The sequence below is a fragment of the Pieris napi genome, chromosome 17, assembly GCF_905475465.1.
Source record: "Pieris napi chromosome 17, ilPieNapi1.2, whole genome shotgun sequence".
NCBI classification, from domain to species: Eukaryota; Metazoa; Arthropoda; class Insecta; order Lepidoptera; family Pieridae; genus Pieris; species Pieris napi.
This window is the reverse complement of record NC_062250.1, coordinates 8,571,215-8,595,991: the sequence shown is the minus strand read 5'-3', so window position 1 is coordinate 8,595,991 and position 24,777 is coordinate 8,571,215. Positions and strand designations below refer to the sequence as shown.

The window sequence follows — 24,777 nt, the reverse complement described above, 5'->3', positions numbered from 1 at the left end:
GTTAATGGAGCGCCATATATCACGTAATAAACTTAAATAGCGCTATTATGTGGTGTTGAAATTCAGTGTAATTATGGTCAAAAGTTCACGACACTTTCTCACTTTTAAGTATTATTATGCCAATTTCTTTCACTTTATAACAATTACGAGATCTTCCCCTGGGTTCTGTACAACACAAGTCGTCGTTTTCTTTAGACATTACCGCTTTACAGTTCGCTTTTAAAGTGCTTTGATGTGTGTAAAGCTTGTTATATTTCATATTATAAAAATAGAGGAAATTAATTTAAATTCTTACAAATTATTCACGACGGAAACATAGTTTTTATTAATTAAAAAAAATCAACGCTCTGATAGTAACAGTAGACATTGTTCGCATAACATAAATTATGTTATATTAAAATACTCCAAGTGTTACTAACAGTATCTGTAATCAAAGCATTTTTATATAAACATTTCTTCGCAATTAATATTGCACGTTACGTTGCGTAAATACGATTTAAATGAAACATTATTCTAATTATGGTCAAAAGTTCACGACTTTCCAACTTTCTCCCTAGCGGAACGTATTTGTAGGAAAATGATTTGGTTTGTGATAATTCAAGATGCTTTGTTTAGGTTTTATGAGGCCTCGGTAATAGTGATGCCGTGACACCGTACTATGCGTGATAACATCACTATGAGAATGCTCGTTATACATAATTGTGATACGTCGATCGAGTATGAAGACGTGCTTTTAATATCTCTCTCGCGCATCGTATCTTTGCGATTCATGTCGGAACCACCGGGTTCATTTTCTAAACGTCTATAGAAATGTATGTTCGTTTGTCTCGCTAAATCTCGAGAATGGCTCGACCGATTTGCCGACCGTAGTTCAAGGTTTAAACGGTGTGAAACATCAGTATATCATTATAATAATAAAAAAAACATAAGCATATTAATTTAATATTTTTATTGACTGTTACTGTATGAATCTTGAATTTGTAGTTAAAGTCCTAAACCGATTTTGATGTTCTTTTTTGTGTTCAAGTAGATTTGATAATCGGTTAGATTTACAATTTGATCCTATCTGTACAGGACAACATCTGTCGGGTCCGTTAGCCGATTATAAAAGCCGTTGTCATCCCCAATCTACCACGACCATAAGTTTTGGAAGGCGTTTTAGAGTGGTCAGATGTCTCAGAAGCGTAGTAGTTGTATTGCATAACCCGGAAGCATTTCCGCCCATTTCCGTTCGCTTCAGCTTGGCAGCAGCTGCTCTAGAATTTAAAGTTGAAATAGAAGTAGAAATGTGATAGCTGTTGCAATTGTTTAAAGAAACAGTACTACTCCCTCAAAGGCCAGCAACACATCCACTAAAATGGTTCTCCATAGGCTGCGATGACTACCCTGTTTAGGCGTACCGTTTGCCCACCTATTAAAAAAATATTACTAAGATTGAAGAAGGCTTAGATCTCTTTCTCAGATCTTTTTTCTTTTTTAAGAAATAACTGTATACGTCACGTGATAAGACGGAAACTAGTAACTTTTTCCATGCAAATAAACTTGTACCGGTCACGCCTGCGGAAACAGCGTAGACATACATGCGATGCTTAATTAAAACTTTCGTTACTCTAAATTCGTTACTCTAATGTAAACCATGAGAATTACCCCACAATCTCAAAGGCAAAAAATGATTGATATCTTTCACTAAGTGAATGTTAATAAATAAAAGTAAATCGTGCGAGTAAAAGTCGGTAATAAGTATGGCTTATTTTAATGTTCATATATATATTATATACAGGTTGGCCAAAAAGTCGTGGATTTTTTTTACATATTTTTTTTTCTTTTGCTTGTTATCCTATATCCTAGCTTCCTTCAGTACCCTCGATCGGAACCCCTTCACGGGTAAAGGCCTACTGCAGCTTTTACCAACAGACTGTGTCTATGGCTCTCTTTCTCCATTCGTTTCTTGCTACCGATTCTATTTCTTCTATCCACATTTTTTTTTCAATGTGGGTAGAAGAATAGTAATACTAATACATCACATTTGTTGGATACTTATTAAGTATCCTATCCAGCACCTTCTGTCCACATAGAATTTGTCCTACTCGGTATCATTACCGTCATTATTCTAAATTAGTATAATAAAGCTGAATAAGAAACTCTATTTAATATATTTAAAAAGTAACTTATTAGTATTCTTACGCTTTCTCTTACACTCTTCCCTAAAATTTTTCATTAAACTTTGGAAAACATCAAATTTGTTGTTTGCCGACGCTTTATTGACAGTTTTGAGTAGGTGGCAGAAAGTGGAACTAAATTGAAATGAACAGGATAGGCAAGTAATGTAACGTCATCGATTCAAGTCATTTGCCAAGATGATTGATCAAATATTATTCAGGCCGCTAGTTGAACGGCACTGTTTAGTAAAGAGACTAGGCTGTTTATTGATCTGCTAATTAATCTAGTTGGCTGCGACATCTACATACCAACATCTGTAACATTTTGCTATGCTATGATAGAGACTGAATTTCCGGAATAAAAACTTAAAAAAAGTATGTAGGTAATATATAGGTTGTGTCGCTATAACCCGCGGCACGTAAGTCTAGCGCTGACCGTTATTGCGCAGAAGTAAAAAATAAGGTACCTGAGGGGGGCTAGCGGAATGAAGAGCGTCGATTGGCTCTCCAGTCGCATTTTGTCCCCCGCGCGACAGTACACATGCGCAGCAATCCCCTCCACGTATCGGCCAGCGCTAGACTTACGTGCCGCGGGTTATACCATAATGATATTGCACAGAGTTTTGACATTTTTCATGGTTCTCTAGGTTAGAATTGTTATCTCATGGTTAGAATTAGGACACAGTACCGATAATTTATTTATTTATTTTCTTGATTTAAATAGTTTAATTCTTTTGTAGTTTTAATTTTTAATTTTATGGTTGTTTGTATTTACACTGTTTATTGTATCTACTTGATTTCGCTGGTGGTGTCCACATGATATAGGGACGGCGACGCTTTTTATATTTTTGTATGTATGTCAATTTGTATCATGTGTTTGTCCTAATTTTGTGATCCAAATGAAAAAAAAGTATAGTAATTAAATTATTTTTTCAAATTCATTTGTTTTTGGTTCGAGTTGCCAGCACTTATCGCCAGTATAGCTAGGACAAATTTTTCGAAAATTTCGTTCTTTTTTAATACTCTCAATGATGTCAAAGCTTATCGAACCCCGTGACTCCCAAGCGACACAAACGTATATCACGGTTCTGTCCTCAATTTTTATATCTCACGGTACAACTTTGTAGAGCGAAACTGATCTCAATCATAATGACATCTGTCTAACCACAACCCATTGCTGGCTGAGACACGTATTTTGTTAATTACAGTCGCAGTATGTTATTACGTGAATGATTCTAACTGCATATATGTTTCCTTTTAAAGAGCTTATCCAGGCTTTTTTTATGTAATAGGAAGCAAACGGGCCAGAGGCTCACCTGATGTTAAGTGATACCGCCGCCCATGGACATTCACATTGTCAGAATCGCAAGTGCGTTGCCGGCCTTTCAAGATTTGGTACAGGCTTTGTGCATCAGTTCTAATGTAAGCTAACGAGATGTACTGTATTGTTTTACCTTTTTCAATCCATCATTTTAATGAAAATTTGGTTGTTTCTTTTTCATATGTGAATATACGACTGAAAAGTAAATTATGTGTCAATTGTGTACAAATTAGTCAAATACATCAAAAAGAGTATGGGCTCGCAATTATAAGATATTGTTATAAAATATTTTCTCGTCTAATTGCGTGGAGTGAGTTGAAAAGAAAAATTACGTTCACTAGATCCAATCTTACTGAAACCGAACCAAAAGAAGTTTTCAATAGAGTTACAATTAATTGCAGAACAAATTAATTTTGATCAGTATTTGACCTGCTAGAGGAATATTCGAGGTTTTTTTACTTATTACAATAAGCTATTCATATTTAATTGAGCTATTAGTTCAGGATATAGTTTCCCTTTCTGCATAATTGTCGTTTCTACTAATAGCGCCTTCCGGCAATAAACATGTTTAACACGCATAATAGACATAACCGTAATAGAACTAATATATAATTTGAATACGTTTTCTAAATAGATATACATAAAAAATCTGTCACAAATACAGATTGACTAACGCCCGAACCCAATAATTAATCCACAATCTCAGATTGTTTTCAATCTGAAATCCGACCGTGACAGTCGATCGATTTTTAAAAAATATTTAACTGTTGAAATCGAGCTTTCGTCAACTGTTATTTTCATACAAAGGTCTATCCACAGACACCGATACGACCTCCCATGGATAGCTTGTATCGACAGATGGCTATTACAATCCGTCGATTGGTTATTGGCATACTTGTTACAACATTTGGATTAAGATTACTATCTGAGATGGTGGATTTTGGATTAAGATAGGTTATTGGGTTCAGGCGTAAGCAAATCCGATAAGTACCGTGTTTTCGAAAACGCATTATTATAACACTTAGGAAACTGAAACATGGCGTTCATCGTAACTTTAGTAAATACAATTAAGGTCTAAAAAGGTTTTAAAAAAAAATTACACTTCCAATTTTATTTATTTACTAATATTTTTTTGCTTTACAATGCGGATTTTGTACCAGATAGGCGCTACACAGTGCTTTTTTTTAAATTATCATGTCATCATAGTATGTTTTACAAGGACATAGATGAACCGATTAGTCTATATATATCATATAAACAGTCTTACAATGTCATAGTGCTCTAATCCAAGCCTATTTAAAGTTTCACTAGATTTCTAAACTGTATAATTAATTAAAGAAAACGCCTTACACTTCGTCGCAAATAAATCTGCATTTGATACCTTATCTAAATGAGATAAAGCTTCATTTATATTCAATATATTCTCGACTACACTTTAATACAAATTGAACTCTAAAGAATAGTAAAAGAAGTGAAATCAGATTACTTAAATGAGATTTAACTATTAGTTTTGATATGGGACTTTCATCTCTATTTCAATATGGAAGAGTCGAAAATGGCTTCAATGCGTGGCCAAAACTCGATCGTGAGATGTGCCGAAGGCATTTTTCTCATACATTGTATTGTGATTTCTTTGTTTGTATTGTGGAAATATGTCCGGGAAATAATTGCTTTGTGGGTTATGAATATGACACTTTCGTTATTAGATTTATGTCGCTGTGTTTGAGGATTTCGAAGAGCTTTTCAATATTGCATAATAAATGTTACTCTGTCATTATTATTCTCAAAGTAATCTTAAGTATTAACGATTTTTAAGGTAGGCATTGTAACAGTAATAAGGCCTACCTGATAATGTTATCATATACACATTTTGTGTGTATAGTCTAAGCGCGTTTCCCGTACCGCTGTAAGTTACGGTGGCACGTGGGAGTGTAGATTGCAATATATTATTGAATGAGATAGTAATATATAACAAAAGTACTCGAAAATTAGTTTACTAATAGTTTTATTTATTTATAAAAACAATCCTGCTGCTGAACAGGTGACCCTAAATTGACAAGAATGCATAAAATATGAATAAAGTTTACACACAAAACCAAAAAGAAACAAAAGAAAATAATTCGGAAAAACAAAATTACATAATAAAAAAGATATAACTACTATAGGCACTAACAAATGATAGAACTTTTGTCAGCTCACTAAACAGAAGAAGAGGTTTTTAAAAAGGTTAGTCCTAGCTGTGGGCACATTATGTAACGACGGATGATTTCGCATTCTGACGTACCCATTAGGCACATTGAAGCTAAGATACTGTAGTACTGCCGAATTACTGTCCTTGCCATTTAAAGTATTTATTAAGTACATCATAAGCGCGAATTCTCGGCGTGCTCTAAGCTCAATGTAGCCCACAGAACCAAGAATAAAAAAACGTGTGTGTCAGCTACGACGCACGATTGGAGTTTACTCCTTACGAACGATAAAATGGCGATAATGTTCTGTGGCTGTCGACCATATTTTCACACTAAAGGTGGTAAGAATATATGTTTTTATAATATAAATGTTTGTAGTAGTAATAAAACGTACCTACATCATCTATGCCCAAATAGGATTTTCTTTCTGTGACCAAAGTTGCCTTTATAGTAAGAGAAGAATAAGAATGAACAATCTTTTTAGTTTTAATTTCACTGACCATTACTATTGACAAAACTCTATGGCACGCTAGACAATCTACTTTTATTTTTTATACCTGTCAACACTGACAATGTTGTAACGTGGCTGTCAAAACGTAAATTCAAAATAGAAAAGTCTGTGTAATGTAGGTATTCCATCTCATTCTTTTACACGTTCAATCCTACAGATATATATATGTTTGTCTCTTTCTACATAACGCCTCAACTTTTCGTGTTACACTTGATTTTACTCCTCATAAAATTTCCGTACCGGGCCTTATAACTCAAATCGTTTCTTAAGGAGTAAACTCCAATAAGGTCGGATACATGAGTGAGTTAAGAAATTCGATCACCCAGTATAGACCATATAGAAGAAACCTCATCAGAACATGATAAACGTATACAGAGGGTGTAGAAATATGCGGAACGAGCAAGGTATTCGCAATTTCTCGGATGTAAGAAACACGTTCACACGTGCGCTTAGTGCAAGCTTCCCGTGTTTTTGTTGGGTTCAATGACCCAGTCTAGCGGTAGATATAGACCTAGGTGATCATTTATGTTGAGATAAGAAGAGATATAGAAGTAATGCACGACCACCCCAGCTTTTACAACCGGTTCGTAACATAACGTAACGAATTCTATAATTGCTGAATATAAAACAAAAACATTTTAGTGATATCAAATGCAAATAACTTAGATTCAAGATATCAAAAGGCAATGGAGCTTTTGCCAGCATATACCAGCCAGATATGTTGGGTACCATCACAGTAGATGCCGAGCAGTAAGTGTTATTAATTTTTCAAAAACATATTAGATGTTACATATTATGCTGTAATTTTTGATTTGTCATATAATATTTTACAGAGACCTTAGCGATTTAACTTTGTCGAGGTCATGGAAGACCTTCAGACTTAATTAAAATTTACTAATAATGTATTTTACTTTACTATAAAGTTAAAACAGCAGATGCGTCTAAAAAATATTTTTTATTATATACTAGTACTAGCCGTTTCGCGCCCGCTTTGCTGGACGAATTAAAATAAATTTTATGTTTCATTATTTTATTTTTTTTCATATGTTTATTATTCTTCTTTTTAACTTCCCGCTAAGAAAATTGAAATATTTCGAAAATCGAGTTTTTAACAGATGTTGACGTTTAGAGGTTCTAGGAAGCCTCCCCGAATGTTTCCGCGGTGAAGTCCGTATGGATAAATTTTCATAAAAGTAAAACAGCAATAAAAAAATGAAGGAACGTTGGAATTTAATAAATTAATAGCCATAAACCATCTAGGTTATCTAAAATTTCGCATCGAATGGTGGTAGTTTCATGTCGATACGATCAGTGGTTTATCAAACGAAGACCATTTTCATTATATATAAATAGAAGATCTAGAGATTGCGTTCTAACCCGTGTACAGCGAGATTTTAAATTAAGAATTCGTTTTTTTTTAAGATTTTGTGATATGGTAACGAGGCCTTTGAGCATTTTTATTTTCGGTCACTAATTTTAACTTTTGAATCTTGTGTTTTACTTGTTTATGATATGATTTTTTTAAAATTCGGTTTAAAAGTTCATCGCCGTGTTGGATCTTGATTTTATTAACGGAATATCTAAAAATATCCTATAATTACAACTGGTTTCTAGCGGTATTCTAAAAACACGTAGCTACACTTGTTTCGTAATAATTCCGTGTAATGCCAGTTACAGAAAAGATTACACTAATATTTCATGTAACGCATTTGAATATGTGAGTAAATTATCTTGTAATTTACCCTATAATTAGCCTGCTTTACTGGCCACTAAATAAAAATTAATGAAGAATGAGTATGGCGACCATGTCTTTTACGATATTTATAGATTTATAAACGTAAGTAATAAAACTTTTCTATAAAATCTTAATAATTGAATACCGATACATACGGACTTTTTGTATTTGAATTTATATATGTACAGTCAAAACCGTTTATAACGACATCGTTTACAACGACCTATCGGTTATTACAACCAGATTGTATGGTCCCGTCCGAATCCCTAGTAAACTATTCAGTAAAGAAACCGCTTATAACAACATCGGATACAGCGACATATCGCTTACAACGACGAAAGTTTATCGATATTCATCGGCTATAACGACCAACCGCTTCTTGTCTTTGCAAAACAAAACAATACAAACGACTTTAAATCTTATTTATAAGCATTGAATAAATATAATAGGCATATTATTACCTACGCACTTTCTCCCAACGAACAGTTTCAGTCAACAACGATTTCCGAGGCTCTTAACGCTGTAACGATTTTGCAAAAATTTCTTGCCTTTAACGAACAGTTTGTTACTGGTGATATTCATACCTTGAGGAGTATGAAACGTAAAATGCAAAAAATATTTGAGACTGGGCTAAAAAAAACAGACCAAAATGACTGTACCTAATTATTTCGTAATAAATATTTTTGTTTCTTTTTTGACTCGTTTACATATTATAATATTAACATACCATATTATAACCCATACCTACCTATTCTAGATTGATAACTATGTTCATACATATGTACTGTACTTGTGTATATGACATTGCTTATAACGACTATCGGATATAACGTCGGCAACTATACGGTCCCTTCAATGTCGTTATAACCGGTTTTGACTGTATATCAAATTTATAAATGTTACTTGTTTTTGTGTGCTTCACAAAATAGTGTGGATTTCGATTTATTTATTTCTACTGTGTGTATAACTTAAATAATAGATAGATAACAGATATTTTAAAGCTCTGTAATCTCTGGGCTTGGGAAAAATGTCTTAATCTGATCATTAGTTTATGGGAAGTAACTGAGTGTAACAATTTTCTGTGCACCACTCGTGGGGAATATAAAACTATCATAATTTTCTATAATATTCTTTATTAACGTATAAAAATATTTAAAAAAAAGCATGTAGTAGTCCAAAATCAGATCCGCAAACCAAAGACAATAACATAATCTATGCTTAATTATGCAACAAATTAAATCATAATCTGTGTTAGCGGAAATAATCGCGACGTACGAAATTGAGAACAATGACGGGAATATGATATAGTTATATAATGCAAATGGCATGAGTGTACCTTTACGATAATCCATTGCTTTCATTTTGATCTTTCGATTTCGTCTGTCTTATGTAAGCCGATAAGAAGCAATCATCGTAAATATCATACGTAAAATTTATGCAGTGAAGTTTTAAGGTTATTATTTTTGTTTAATCTAGTAAATAAAAATAAAATAAAATAAAATATGTTTATTATGGAACATAAGATACATGTATCACTTATTCCACGTCATTAAATTTGAAGGCATCCCTACTCATCGGCAAAGAAGACAGAGGGTGTAGGCCGAGAGAAAAAGCCGGCGTAAAAAACTCTCGGTACTCTTTTAAAACAGCAAATCATCAAACAACACTTATTTAAAACAAATATCGCAAATTAATTAGAAGTAGCCTGTCTAGCCAGTAGTTTCATATTACACATAATTTAAATGTCCTCGTTGTAACGAAGAACGAATCTACAGGCATATTTCAACCAGCTCGGAAAAAGATCTATAAATCTATCGTCAAAGGTCTGTGGTAGCAGTCAGCGGTTTTTGTAATGAATATTACAATTTTATACGTAATTAATAGAATTTCAAAATGAATGTGACATAAGTTGATAATTAATAGAAACGACATTAATTATTTGAATTACACAATTTTTCTGATTACATTATTCAACGTGTATTTTCTTATTTTAAAAGTTTCCGGTATTTATTGTTTATTTAATGTGAGCTAGGTCACAGACTTGAATAACATTCCCACGGACTAGAGATTCCATTAGCATTCTGATTTCTTTACAAGCATCTTAGTGAATCTTGAAATGATATTAACATGGTGTGGTCAGGTCTTAGTGAAAACGAAATGGCACGCGCTCTAAACCGGTATGCGAAGCCGTTTAGGCAGAGTCCATACTGCTAACAATTTATTATTTAATAGCCGCCGCCCAGCAATAGCTATCTAGAGTAAGTATATATGTAGTTGCTCTTTAGGAAGATTTATGTGTGTTTAGTCCGTATTAGAATTAGTATCGCAAGCCTTTGTCACTGTCATACATGTCAAATTTCACCTTTTGAAACGAGATACAAGTTTCATTTGCGCCCGATAATTTATTTATTACATAAATACATGCATTATCCTTACAGCCTATGTTAATACGATGTCGAGAAAAAATCAAATAAAATAGATTTTTTTATACTTTAGTATATAATATTAAACACATAATATACACAATATCGCTACTGTGAATTCACTCTGCGAAAATACAAAATATGTCGAGTATATATGACAATATCATTAAAATAAGGGCCTATGTAATGATATTGTCTAAGCTATAATGATATTAATCATACTTCAACGGTACCACGTTGGTATCAACTTTTAACCCGTAGGTTCAAGAAACAACTGTTAAGTTAGTTTTTAACCGAATTAAAAAATACTTAAGTCTTTTGATGAGTAATTTATAATATATTCTACTAAATGATATAATTTTAGAGCAATACATTTTATAATAGTTTTAAAATAATAATACATGTAACTTTTATAATTAAGACTTAATTATTAAAAAAACTACATGTTTAGTGGTATTTATTAATAAAATTATTTATTACTTTTTCTGCTCAATGGTAGCGCGCCTTTAGCGATTAACGTTATTATAACATTAACCGATGGATAAATTGCATCAATGAAATTGACGTTTTCTCGTTAAGTGTAGATTTAATAAAGATAATTGTATAGCGAAGTAATAAATTTTGAAATTGTTCCTTTCGCTCACCTTATTTCTTATTTTACACTTACTTAAAGCTCTTTGTTTAGAACATATGTTTTGTTCTTAATCCCTGGCTGAAAAATAAAATTAATATTCTGTTCTGCAGGCAGAAGACTAATTCTACTTCCCAATAAATTAAAATTATTTCTACAATAATTAGCCCAGTGTATAGATATTTTATCTTACCTTTAAATATAAATGCGAAAGTGAGTTTGTTTGTCACGCTTTCACGCCTTATGCATACTTATATTTAAACTGTGTACTTTTTTTAAAACAATTTTTATTATTAAGTGATTTTTATGATCCTATACTATATCCACGTGAAAAAACGCGAAATGGTGTAAATTATTATTGCAAATATCCATTAAGTTTTTAGTAAAACGCCCTTTGAGTAAACTTGCTACTGTTGGGTGACACAATAATTATAAAATCAGCATCTGGTTGATATGTTAATGCTAACTTTCCATCACTTTCCAACGTCAGGAAATACTTACGCAATGATACTGAGCTAGTTCCTTTATGTGGATTTCCTGACATTCGACTGCTAATACCATAGAACTCACGTGGGAAAGACTTTCCAGAGGAAAACCAAGCCAGTGTTAAATTTGTTAAACGAAATTTACTTAGGTACTAAACGCTGGAGTGATGTGCTGTTTAATTAATCTGATTGATTTACAGAATATTGTTTTATATTTCGAGGTTGTTCTTGAACCTTACATGAGGCCAGCAAAAAGTATAATTCAAAGAAAATATTAAGTCAATTTTATTAATAACGTGGTGTTACCCGAGAAAAGCAGTTAATAAATTGTACTTACATTTGTAAACTTCGGATATTTAAAAAAAAAATAAAATACTAGCCAATCCGGCAAACGTTGTTTTGCCATGTACCTATATTATTTCTAGGAAACATTTTTTGAGTTCAATTAAAATAACTATCAATTACAAAATAGGGGTTGATCGCAGAGGGGTAAAAATTAAGGGTTGTATGTATTTCTGTATGATAAAAAAATAAAAACAAATAAATTTGTCTAAAAGATAAAAAAAAAAATTTGGGCTGGACACCAACATAACTTAGGGGTTTGAAAGATAGTAGCCGATTCTGAGACTTACTGAATATGCATAAAAAATTTCATAAGAATCGGTCGAGCCGTTTCAGAGGAGTATGGGAACGAACATTATGACACGAGAATTTTATATTAGAAGATATATAAATAGATCATGCGGTCTGGCGTCGTTACTGGTTTTAAGTCGTTAACGACTTAAGAACTTAACATATTTATAATATTCTAGCAATAGATATTCAAACATTTTCTATTTCAAATTTATCAAGTACTAGACTATACCCCGCCAAAAGTTGGTATTCAACCTCTTTTCGACCACTATAAAATATTTTTTTCAATTTGAAATAGTTGTTTCTGAGATAAGAGCGATTAACAGGCTCATCAGTTTCAAAGTATTATTTGAATAAAATTCTTAGAAAACGTTTCATTATCGAATCCAAGACTAATTCAAAGCTTATGCGGGCAGTGCGGCGCAAACGGAGTCAATAAGAAACGTGTCTCAGACATTATTCCAGCTTACTATAATCAGAGAAAACTGTAATTCATAGCTGCACAAAAACTCGATATCCCTAATGATAGATCTAGACTACGAGAGTCCCTTCTAACCGCCTTGTACTGTTATCTAACTCTATAATTTTGATATCACCTATAAAAGCTAGTTTATATCTAATATATTTATAGTTATAAGTTGTTAAGAGACCTATAATTTAGTCCAATAAATTAGTAATTGCAAATTGTTTATATATTAGAAGGGCAAACGGACTCGCTGATCGAACGAAAGTGAGTGTGTTATGGGAAAGAACAGACTCCAGTCTTGAAGAGTTTTAGGATTTTTCTAATTAGGAAGATTTAGGTAGTGGACTTGGTGATTTCCTGTCATCGAGATGGTTGTTTCACAGTTGAACCTTCTTAATATGTTTAAACGGGATTTAATAAAATCTAAATAAATTTTAGTAAAACTTTATAAAACACTAAATTGTAAGCGATTTTAGTTTGAAAACTTTTTTTATAGAACATGGGGCAAAGCACGAGGCTCACCTAATGTTAAGTGATACCGCTGCCTATGGACACTCTCAATGCCAGAGGGCCTTTTAAGAATTGGAAATGTTTTCTTTAAGGACCCTTATTCGAATTAGTTCGGAAATCATTCAGTAGAAACTGAACACAAAACTCTCAGTCACTACGCACTTTTCCACACAATCATAAATAACAAAAACGTTACCACCAAATTAAAATTGAATAGAAAAATACCTTCATTCTAAGTGTTCAAAATTATACGCATTAATCATTTTGTACTGTGTAACAAGCAAATAGCACCTCTCACAAGTACTATACATTAATGATTATACCCATCTTGATATAACAACAATAAGAGTGTCGGTAAAATCTCGAAATCTTTCCCAAGTGTTTACCTTCAGAGATAAAACAATATTGTTTGTTTTATTACTAGCTTCTTGAGTTATGGGGCACTTAAAAACAAGGCCAATGTAAATGCCGGTGGCGCAGCCCCGGAATTGCAAAGCTGTCTCCCACATTTCACAATACTACTGGGGTATGTGGGACCCTACTTTAATGCTAATTATAGAACAGTGTAGAACCACTTCGGGTATGGAAGTACAACTAATTAGACAATTGGTCCTTCAAGAAAAGAGCTTACCATTATTAAATGGCCGGCAACTTGCTTTCTGGCAATGTGAGTCCATGGGCGGTATTACTAAACATCAAATGGGCCTCCTGCCTGTTTGCCTCCTATTACGAAAAAAAAGAGATCCTCTTTGTGTCTTCTTCTTTACCGGGCGCAGATTAGCGAAAGAGCTCGAAGAACAAGTTCGAAAAGCGTCGTCAAGTCGAGAGGTTTACAACAAAAACGTCTATTTAACTTGTTCGTACTACTAAAGCTTAGTGATCTTTGTTCTTTAAGAAAAATTAAAACTTTATAATTTACAAGGACTAAACTTTTGCACCATCGGACGTCGAGGCAGAATACGAAATTCCACCCGTATCACTTGGAAGTCCGTCGTTCCACAACTGAGCGTTTTTTTAATGCAACCACCACTATGTGGAACCAGCTACCCACTGAAGTATTTCCGAACCACGACTAAGGGTCATTCAAGAAAAGAGCGTACCAATTTCTAAAACGCCGACAATGCTTTCGGCATTTAGTGTCCATGGGTCGCAGTAAAACTTAACATCAGATGTGCCTTCAGCCCGTTTGCATCCTATTATATAAAAAAACAACCACCAAAAACCCTTATCACTCACACACACACACACATTCATAACTGTGATAAGGTTCTACCTCGCAAACCCCTCTGTAAAAATGCTGATAGTAAAGTCCTTTAATGAAAGGGATAACAACTATCGAAAGAGGTCTGTTTTTAAAGACACGGTACCACGCACGCTGTAAAGCACGCGAAACGTCGGTTAAATTCAAAATTATGTTAAATAATTGTAAATTTATAATAATACATAACTTTAATCCGGTTAAAAAGATTTTTCTTTAAATGTGTAAAGGTTATGTCAATAAAAGACAATACTAGGTCTGTTTTTATTTACTTCATGTGAGCGTTCTATGTTTTAAGCCCTTCTATAAACGACGCAATGGTTGAATAATGTAGACAAAAAGTTTCACAGAATTTAGTTATGATCATTTCCTAATCTTTTAGTTTCGAATATTACAGCCATGCTTGGTTGGATGTGCCATGATGAGCATCGCAATATTTGCGTAAAACAATGTCCGTGCCGAATTGAAACCATAATGACACCATCAATTTCTGATGTTGGGCAAGATGTCAGGAAATTCATTTTACAATGATTTACGACAATGGGAAATGTTCTTACGATGTCGTTTGTACTGCAGTTTTTCCAGTTTAAGTGAAATGGCGGGCTTCCGGCCGGATATGGTTAGAATATTTTAATAAATAATAATAATAATTTTTATTCATCAGACAAATACAGTCCATTGATTGATTAGTAAGTTAGTAACAATAGTTTCTTAAGATCTATGTTAGTAGAATTACTAAAAATAAGAAAAAAGTTGTTAAACAAAAACTATTAGGTACAAAGCCCTGTGGAGATGTCGGAGCAGTGTCGTAAATAAAAAAAAGCTAAGTAATAAAATAAAGACTCCGTTCTCTCGACTATCATCCTTAAGATGTTGCTGGAGCCGCCTAAATACCTACTTAAAATTTTAGTAATAAAACTGTACTTTTCAGTATTACCATTTGTGTGTGTTATATAAATAGTAATTTATGAAATCTTTGTACGTTTCAATGCGGCAATGACACGCCAAAATAAAGTGTTAAAATAATTCATTAAATTCTTAGGATTTTGCTTTCGTAAGTGGTCTTAAGACACACATAAACAGTAATTTAATAATGTAAAACTAGCATATTATCCCTGAAATGGAAAACACTTATTAACACGTCACTGTGAAATCTTAGACACTTTATAGCACAACTGCGTAGTAGTATAACCATCTTAACATTTTAGTTGCTCCACTATTAAGATCGTAAATAATTCAATACAAATACCTTTGTAACCGTTAACTGGTAATTACAGGGTTTATTAAAGTTTTCACGGTTCATCAAGATAGCTATTTTATTGAAAGTGTTATTGAATGTTTAGCCAACCGAAACTATAATAGCTCGTTGATCAAATATACAGCGAGCATTTGACATAATTATGGTTATTATGAAGCTTAACTGTGGTTTGAAAGTGAAAATGTACCACAGCTCTCCGCTACCGTTTTATTAAAATGGTTTAATTAAATAGTCGTGACTGGAAAGCTGTAAGGAATTATTATGATTTATCATTATATGTACATTGTCCAATTGTATATTGTGTTAATTTACTCTTCAAGCTTAAAAATTATGAACAAAGGATGATGTTTTATATTTTATACATAGTGATACTGACTATAAAGTTGTTTAAGTTTGAAGAGCATTGGATGAAATTTAACATAACAATCGTTGAAAGTATTGAGCAGTGTTGGCCTAGTGGCTTCAGCGTGCGACTCTCATATCTGAGGTCGTAGGTTTAATCCCCGGCTGTGCACCAATGGAACTTTCTTTCTATGTGCGCATTTAACATTTGCTCGAACGGTGAAGGAAAACATCGTGAGGAAACCGACATGTCTTAGACCCAAAAAGTCGACGGCGTGTGTCAAGCACTGGAGGCTGATCACCTTCTTGCCTATTAGATTAAAAATGATCATGAAACAGATTCAGAAATCTGAGGCCAAGACCTAAAGAGGTTGTAGCGCCACTGATTTATTTATTTATTTTAATCGTTGAAAGTAGGCGCCAGTGGCGGCATCTTTATTTAAATAGGGATGATTAATTCTGACAGAACCAATTATTTTCATTTTAAAATAAGTTTTCACTCGATGACAAGAGCAATTTTTGCTCAGTTTCAAGATATAGACACGGATATCATCAATGCGAGTTGGAGTTATGGACACATAACACTCAAAATAAACGGATATAACTGGTAAAAAATAATTTATATTGTGCAGAATATCTATTATATCCACCAACTAGATACATTATCTTAAAAAAACAGTACCACGACTCCGCTATATGTCTAAGATTCTGTTAGAATGCCTTATTTAGTTTAGAATTAAATATATACCAAGACCTTCAAATCCCAATATAAAACAATTAAATTTCCCACGTGCCAGTTGCACCAATCAATCCATTTTTTACTTGACAAGAGAATGGATGGCTGGGACAAACGGTTTCTCAACTAGACGTATTGCTGACTTCACTGTTTGATTACTAATAAAGTACTTTTTAGCAGTAATCAAACAATATACCTACTTACTAGTTGTATCACAAATCATTTGTTACATTTCTGGCATCAAACGATTTTCTGTACTGATTTTTGTCTCAATTATACTAACACATGCATGTAAGTTTTCATCCTGCAGAAGAGGGCTATTCGTGCAATCTATAATTTAAAATCTAGGGAATAAATTAAAGACTTTATAGTAAATAAAGTTAACGATTATTAAGTTCATAAAAGGGCCTGGGACTAGTGCTAGACAGGCTACTTCTAATTAATTTGCGATATTTGTTTTAAAATAAGTGTTGTTTGATGATTTGCTATTTCAAAAGAGTACTGAGAGTTTTGTACGCCGGCTTTTTCTCTCGGCCTACACCCTCTGTCTTCTTTGCCGATGAGTAGGGATGCCTACAGATTCAAATGTAATGACGTGGAAGAAGTGCTACCTGTATCTTATGTTCCATAATAAACATTTTTTTAAAGAAAAGTATTTTAAAATCTGGACGTCTAAGAACCAAAAACAAGCATGTATCAGCAAGTCAGTCGCAGAAATATTTCTGCCATAATATTAAAAATAATGTAATAAAGCTACGCTGTAATATTGTCAGAAACGTACAATTGCTAATAAGACATCCGATCAATTTCAGGTTGTAACTTCTATCCGGTGGGGGAGTACCTGCGGTTTGTGAGAATACCGGAGAACCTTCGAGTCGGGGATGAGGTGCTACAAGTGGAAGTTCATCCCAGGTATGAAACCTATAATAATTTTATATTTTCTAGTCTAGATTTTCTCGGCCTGTCAGAGCAATTACGGAAACAAAAGTTATTCGAATCTATTGTGTTTACCACATTTTCTTTAATACAAAGTAAAGAGCTTAAGAAAATTAAAATTAATAATAAAAAGTAAAATTTGGTTTTAATTATGTAGTATAGTCTTTGATCTTAAGGACCTACCACCCTAAATGGCAGAAGCCTAGCTAGTGCGTTCCTATTTTCGATAACTTTTATCTTAATCTTAATATATATAAATTACGTGTCACGTTGTTTGTCCGCTATGGACTCCTAAACTACTGAATCGATATCAGTCAAATTTGCACACTGTGTGTAGTTTAATCCAACTGATAAGATAGGATAGCTTACATCTCAATTTATACCCGCAATATTATTTTATTGCAAAATATTTGTTTATTATTTGATAGTCACACTTCTAACAGATGGCGATGTGTTGAAAGTACCAACGTTTCACATAAGCTACAATTTAATGGCATAACCATAAAAAAAGCATGGTGGTCCCTATGACTGGTGTTCTCCTACCGTTTCCCTTGAATAGTTTACTACTATGTAATATAACAAAAACCTTAGCCACAGCAACGCTTGGCCGGTCTGCTAGTATACTAATTACTATAAAAATGAACGCGTTGATATGTAAAGATTGGATCATTTAATCCATACTGGATTGCATGCGCTTGACAGTAATCAGAATGATTTAAAAGGAAGGTTTGATAATATTATCGTTATACTATAAAACTAAATCTCTTGCCATCTGTGGACATACACTTTAAAACGTTTCTCTGTTTCAACGACGTCGCGCGGACAATAATTTTTGTACATTAATTTTGTTACAATAATTACAAAATATGAAAATCACTGCAAACACATTTAAACAATTACTGTAATGATGTCATACTCTGAAACTAGCTAACGAAGTTATTCCGGCCGCTATAAATAGTCCAAATAATAATTATACTTCACTTTCATATTGTTTTAAATAAACACGCAATTCGTGCACTAACGTTCGTTAGTAAAAACAGTTAAAGGATCAATCACATTACATAAATTAATTAATTAATTCATAATACTATTATAAGATTACTGACTGTGGATAGCTTGAATTAATAGCTCTGATTAATGTGTATTTAACACGTAATACATAATGACCGAGTTATATATTAAATTTTTGTATGTGCTCCGTACCAATTAATTTTTAAGTTAAAAGATCTTTAACGTGTTATATTCCCTGAATAATTTTAAAGTAGGTGACTAGGTTAAACAGATAAGAGAGTCAGTAGAACATAAAAGTATACCGGTAAAACGAGTTTAATTTAAAAATTGTAAACATTTTTAAACATTATAAAACAGGGTAACAAACTGCGACCGACAGGTTTTTAAATCATCTTAAAAGTAATTGCAGTGACAGCTGAAATTTGTGTTACTAGCGCCACCTATATCCTATTTTATTATCAAGACGGCATTCATAATAGTTTGATTATTTAGAGACTTAAAGAAATATATATTTTCTTATTATGGTTGCTATAACTCTATTTGTTATTAATAATTGAATCCTTGTTCTATTTGTTGTGTTTGGAGTCCCATAACTTATAAAATTTAGCATTTGGTCATTTGTTAATATTTTTTAAGCAGTGCACACGTTATTAGACTCCTGAATATCAATAAGTCTGGAGCAATTATTACTAATCAAATTATTAACTTTCTGGTCTAACATCATGCGTTGCCATTGAATACACCGCTTTATTGTATAATTTGTAATAATATGTAATACCTTTTAAAGTAAAATTTAAAGCAATTTATTTAATAATAGTTGTTGACAGTAAAAGTGTGAACAGTAAGTGCAACATGAGCTACAGATTAGATATCTAAGCTGTCACTTTCTGTTTGACATAATCTATGATTACTTTAAAGACAATTTTTAATGCATTTTAGGAACTTTCAACTATTTAAATGAATAGTCTTAACATACCAGCTACTTAATTAAAATTGCAATAAGAAAATACACAATACAAATAGTTTGATTATTTCATCTTAATTAGTCTTATTAAATTTTATGATTTAAAAACAATTGATATCCTAATGCGCCGTACAACGAAGTAGACTTAATTTCGTTAAGCGACATCTAGTGTTTAATACTAGTACTTCAACAAACTTTAAATTAGTTTGGTTCAGCTTAGAGAACGTAACCCTAACCGTAATTTTGCTACACCTAATTGCGTGTAGATGGCGTAATTACAGATTAATCTTTAAAAACCAAAATTTATAAAAAAATATAAAATAAATCAGACTCTTGTCATAATTTTAGCTAGAGCTAGATATATCTCTCTTCATCATACACAATTAGACAAAAAGAGACGAAAGAATCTTTAAGACTCGTATTTTCGTTGAAAGAGTGCAATTAGGCAGAATAAATATTCTTTCAATAAACTTTATGAATAAGAGAGTTAATAATTATCTGTGATTGAATTAATATTAATGATCAAATTATTCATAATATTTATATACTTTGAGCGTTATATTATAAGAAATAATAATTAATGACTATTCCACTGCCCATCCACAAACATTTAAATCAAACATTTCAGAAAAGACCTGGTCCTCCAAGCAGTAGACCGCGAAGAAGATGCAGCATTGTTCACATACCGGGATGTGAACCGGACTCATGTGGCGGTTGTGCTGGCGCAGAGTGTTGAACATCTGGTGGATTCTGATTCTCCTCACAATGTGGTCAAGTTCCGACTTGGCTGTGACTTCGATACTGGAGATGATTTGGTAAGTGTTATTATAATCTGCATCATCAAGAGCAGTGTTGGTTGGCTTCAGCAAGCGACTCTCATCTCTGAGGTCGTAGGTTCGGTCCCCGGCTGTGCACCTGTATATAGACTTTCTGTATATGTGCGCATTTTACATTCGCTCGAACGGTGACGGAAAACATCGTGAGAAAACCGGCTTGCCTTAGGCCGAAACCTTAAATAGTCGACGGTGTGTGTAAGGCACAGGAGGCTGATCACCTACTTGCCGAACCACTGAAACAGATACAGGAATCTGAGGCCCACACCTAAAAAGGTTATAGCGCTACAATTTGGTTATAGTATTGTCTTTGATTGACATAACCTTTACACATTTAAAGAAAAAACTTTTTGACCGACTGTCGATACCAACTCCGGGGAAATAAATACAGATAATGCAACTTTCTCTACAGCTGTGATACTTTTTGACATCCAACACCTTTTGTCTTCAGTCACCGTGACCACGCACGCTGTAAAGCACGCGAAACGTCGGATAAATTTAAAATTATGTTAAATAGTTGTAAATTTATAATAATACATAACTTCAATCCGGTCAAAAAGTTTTTTCTTTAATTTTTTTATAATAATCTTCGTTAGAAATCGTCACTTAGTTAACTAGACTTTTAACGCCAATTAAACCGAGAAGAAAAAAATAGTTAGTAATAGGCCTGACACGTTATTTCTTATCCCTTATTCACGAGTATTTTACGACTTAGAAACAGATTGAGCTCGTTATTTTTTCCGAAAGAAATACGATAAAAAAGCATTTATAAAATAATAGGCAGGAAGTAATATTGCAAGTAGGCGGTAGTAAACGCAATAGGGGTGAGACATTTTCACTTTTACATGTGTCGTAAAATCAGATGTGTTTTAGATGAAGTCAATGAACTATATTCAAAGATCTAGGCTTATAGAAGGGCCCCTATAATATATTTGAGACCCTTGGAAATTGATGGCTCGTAGCAATGACACCTCATAGTTAGCACTAAGCGATTCTATGGATCTTGTATTTTAAATTGGAAATAATTATAAGTTTTAAGTCTTAAAGTACAAGTTTGATGTTAGAATAATCATGTATGTAAGTTGTACAATAAAGTTGTATACGTAATATGTTTGAATTATTCACTTTAGATTGTCTGTAATTCAAGGTAGACGAGTAATCTGCTATTCAATTTTTGAACATTATTAAGCTATTGCATAGATTTTATCGCGGTCTTCGAGCGCGGCGACCGAATCGAGAAATTCCGTAACGAAAAAACCTAACACACGATGACGTAATATAGGTGCGGCCAATACGCGTTAGAGAGGGACAGAACGCATACTGCGTATTCACATCTCTCTGACGAGATAGGTGCAGCCGGTGCGCGTAAGAGTGACAGACTATATAGGCGAGTTAGTCTAAGTCTGGTAGACTGGTAGATTGAATTAATTTATCAGCGGCAGTCCCCGAATGCCACACTTTTTAGTAAAACAATATAAGTTTTGTCTACCATTTTTAAATAAGTTGTATTATTTAAGTGTTATTAGTTTTTATTTTTGATTTATTCCGCAATAGGTTATGTAGCTTGGAATATACGCTAATAGTAATTAGGTTCTGTGTCAATGGCACCAACCTTTCGATAGAAATGTCTGTTATTGTTCTATAAAAATTATGATCCATGATTTCATAATCTGACAGCATTCCTTTCACAGTTCTTTTCTGCCAGAACTACCCAGAAAATATTTGAATCCTATCTACCTACATAAAACGCGCAACGTATACCATTCTGATCGCAACCATTACTACGTTGTAACAAAATGGCTGTCTAATATCCTATATATAGATGTCAATTGTTTTTTGTTTTGTTTGCATACCAGGTAGCGGCTAGATAGTTCCATATAATATAATTAAATAGAAATCATATCCAGGCCTCTATATGCGTACATGGTGTTTACGTCTGTACTCCAACATTTGCATAATTGCTTTCAGTACCAAAATAGTATTGACAATGTGCTAATAAACGCTCCGAGAACATGTGTACGAGAAATTGGTAAATTTTCCGCTGTATTACGCCGTTTTTCTCGCAACTCAATGTCAAAAAATTGCTAATTTTCTTTTTATTTATAACATAAGCGTTTGTTTTGGTAGAAAATCGTTTAGACGAAATGATTTTAATACACATGACATATTAAAATCATTTCGTAGACATGAAAATAAGTTTAGAGAAATAACTATATATGAATCTACTACAGATAATCTCTTCTAAAAATCTACGAGTTTTGTTAGTGATTAATATACGAAGGACATCTTGACTTCGATTTTTGGCGAAATAATAGTTGCTTCGAGTTCACACAATAGACCTACTGTTGAAAATCAATGAAACAGACATCAAATGATCTGCACACACTATTATCAATAATTATGACACTTCAAACAAAGATATGTACTGAAAACTATAATTAGTTGCTACCCTCAAAATTTATACGATATAGATAAAACTACCCTCCACCGATCGTTAAAATTAAATTGTTATATTACAAAATTATTTCTGCTCGTTTATATTCAAATGCGTCAAAGATGGTCCGACATAAATGATAGTGTTGACAAAAGGATATTGTGATATTTATGTTCCGTCTAACAATTGAACTGAAAGCCTTCTAAGTGGGTAGAGCTTCACTTAAATGTCACTGACGTATAAATGGTCTGAATGGTTCTATGCAATTTCTATAAACTTTGTCATTATTTATTGCTTGTTCTTAGTACGGGGGGTTCAATTAAATGATAATGAGTTATCGCAATTATCTTTATTCCTTTCAAATTTATACACTTTCTATATTTTTACTACTAAAATCCTTTAAAAAAGCCTTGAAGGATCTCAAATTTATGTCCCCTGAGATGTTCATTTAACCGCGAAAATAGGTAGAAATCATTAGGAGCAAGGTCCGGTTAATATGGAGGATGTTCCATGAATTTGAAGACAGCCCTGCGATTCTGTAACTCACTTCACGAACTCATACAGCGGTTTTCGCATCGGCGGTCGCTCTCAAATCAGTCGTGAAGCAGTCATTTTATGATTTGGCATTCTGAAAAGGTGGGAGCTTGTCCTTTATTGTTTATCAGAATGCCAAATCATAAAAGGACTGCTTCACGACTGATTTGAGAGAGACCGCCGATGCGAAAACCGCTGTGTGAGTTCGTGAAGTGAGTTACAGAATCGCAGGGCTGGACTCGCAACTCTGGACTGTGCGCTTTCTTTGAGAAGGAAAACAACTTTTTCGAGTTTGCCACGCCACTGCTTGCATATTTCCTCACACAACTTTTTTATTTGTCTTGCGTATAAAGTCCACGTAATAGTGGTACGTACAAAAGTATTCGAGTTGTCCCAGAAATAACAGCACATAATCTTACCGGCAAATGCAAAATTCTAAAATCTTGCCTTAAACTTCTTGGAATTGGAGATGACGTTCTCTTCCAATTCATGAACAGTTATGACTATGTGGATATGATTCAGAGTCGAGATTTCCTTATATGAAATTCAATACGTTTTTGATTTACGGTAGCTAGTTTTTAAGCCCTAAGTCTTGACCATGCTTTCCTTCACCATACGAAAATGTATTGCGAATATAGGAACATACATTGTCTCTCTATTGACATATCATTGGATATTACAATCTAGCCTTTAAGACTAATATGTAATTTAAGTTTAACCTAATTTTCTATTAAGGTTATTTAACATACAAAAGCGTCCAATACCACTACTTATAATAATAAAAGTAAAACCTTTTTTATTTCCATATCCCTAACTTACATTTCTAATGTTGTAATGATTTACTTATAGCTAAATCGTAGTAGTAAGTAATATGGTACCTGTGGATATGGAATGAAACCCGCTTGGGCGCAGGCCTCCTCCAAACCTTTTCAGATATTTCTATTGGCAGATGTTTCTTCTGGCAGTAGCCAATAGATTGCCAGTCTTTTCCTGCTATTTCTATGACACCGTCTTTTTGGCCTACCCACTTTTCTTTTCTCAAGTTGTCCCTGCCACTAAAAGCCTACTTACAGTTTCTTAATGTGGTTCCTGTGTTAAAAAAAAATAATGTTTTACAAAAGTCGTGTTAATAAGTGCATGGTTTCAGATTTCTGCCTATCTATCAGTGACGGTCTATATTGAAGATGTGAATGACAACGTGCCCATCTTTCTTGACACACCCTACACTGTTACTGTAGATGAGCTCACGCCACCAGGTATGGTAACTCTTTATTTGGTTTTTAAATTATTGGTGATATATACTACAGTTAGCTTAGTTTTTTTTTGTTCCTGTATGTATGTATTATGCACTTCTTGCTTACCTTATCTAATTTAATATATTAAAAAAAAAATAACAGTGGTTGCCTGG

At 33.3% G+C, this 24,777-nt stretch overlaps 1 protein-coding gene across 1 annotated transcript in view; it reads left to right on the top strand.

The window, feature by feature from the left end:
* LOC125057933 (cadherin-89D) overlaps nucleotides 1–24,777 on the top strand; it is a 47,542-nt gene that overhangs the window by 5,169 nt on the left and 17,596 nt on the right. The window contains exons 3-5 of the mRNA XM_047661893.1: nucleotides 17,470–17,569; nucleotides 20,197–20,383; nucleotides 24,517–24,625. Coding sequence (XP_047517849.1) covers nucleotides 17,470–17,569; nucleotides 20,197–20,383; nucleotides 24,517–24,625 — 396 coding nt within the window. The remainder of the gene's footprint in view (nucleotides 1–17,469; nucleotides 17,570–20,196; nucleotides 20,384–24,516; nucleotides 24,626–24,777) is intronic.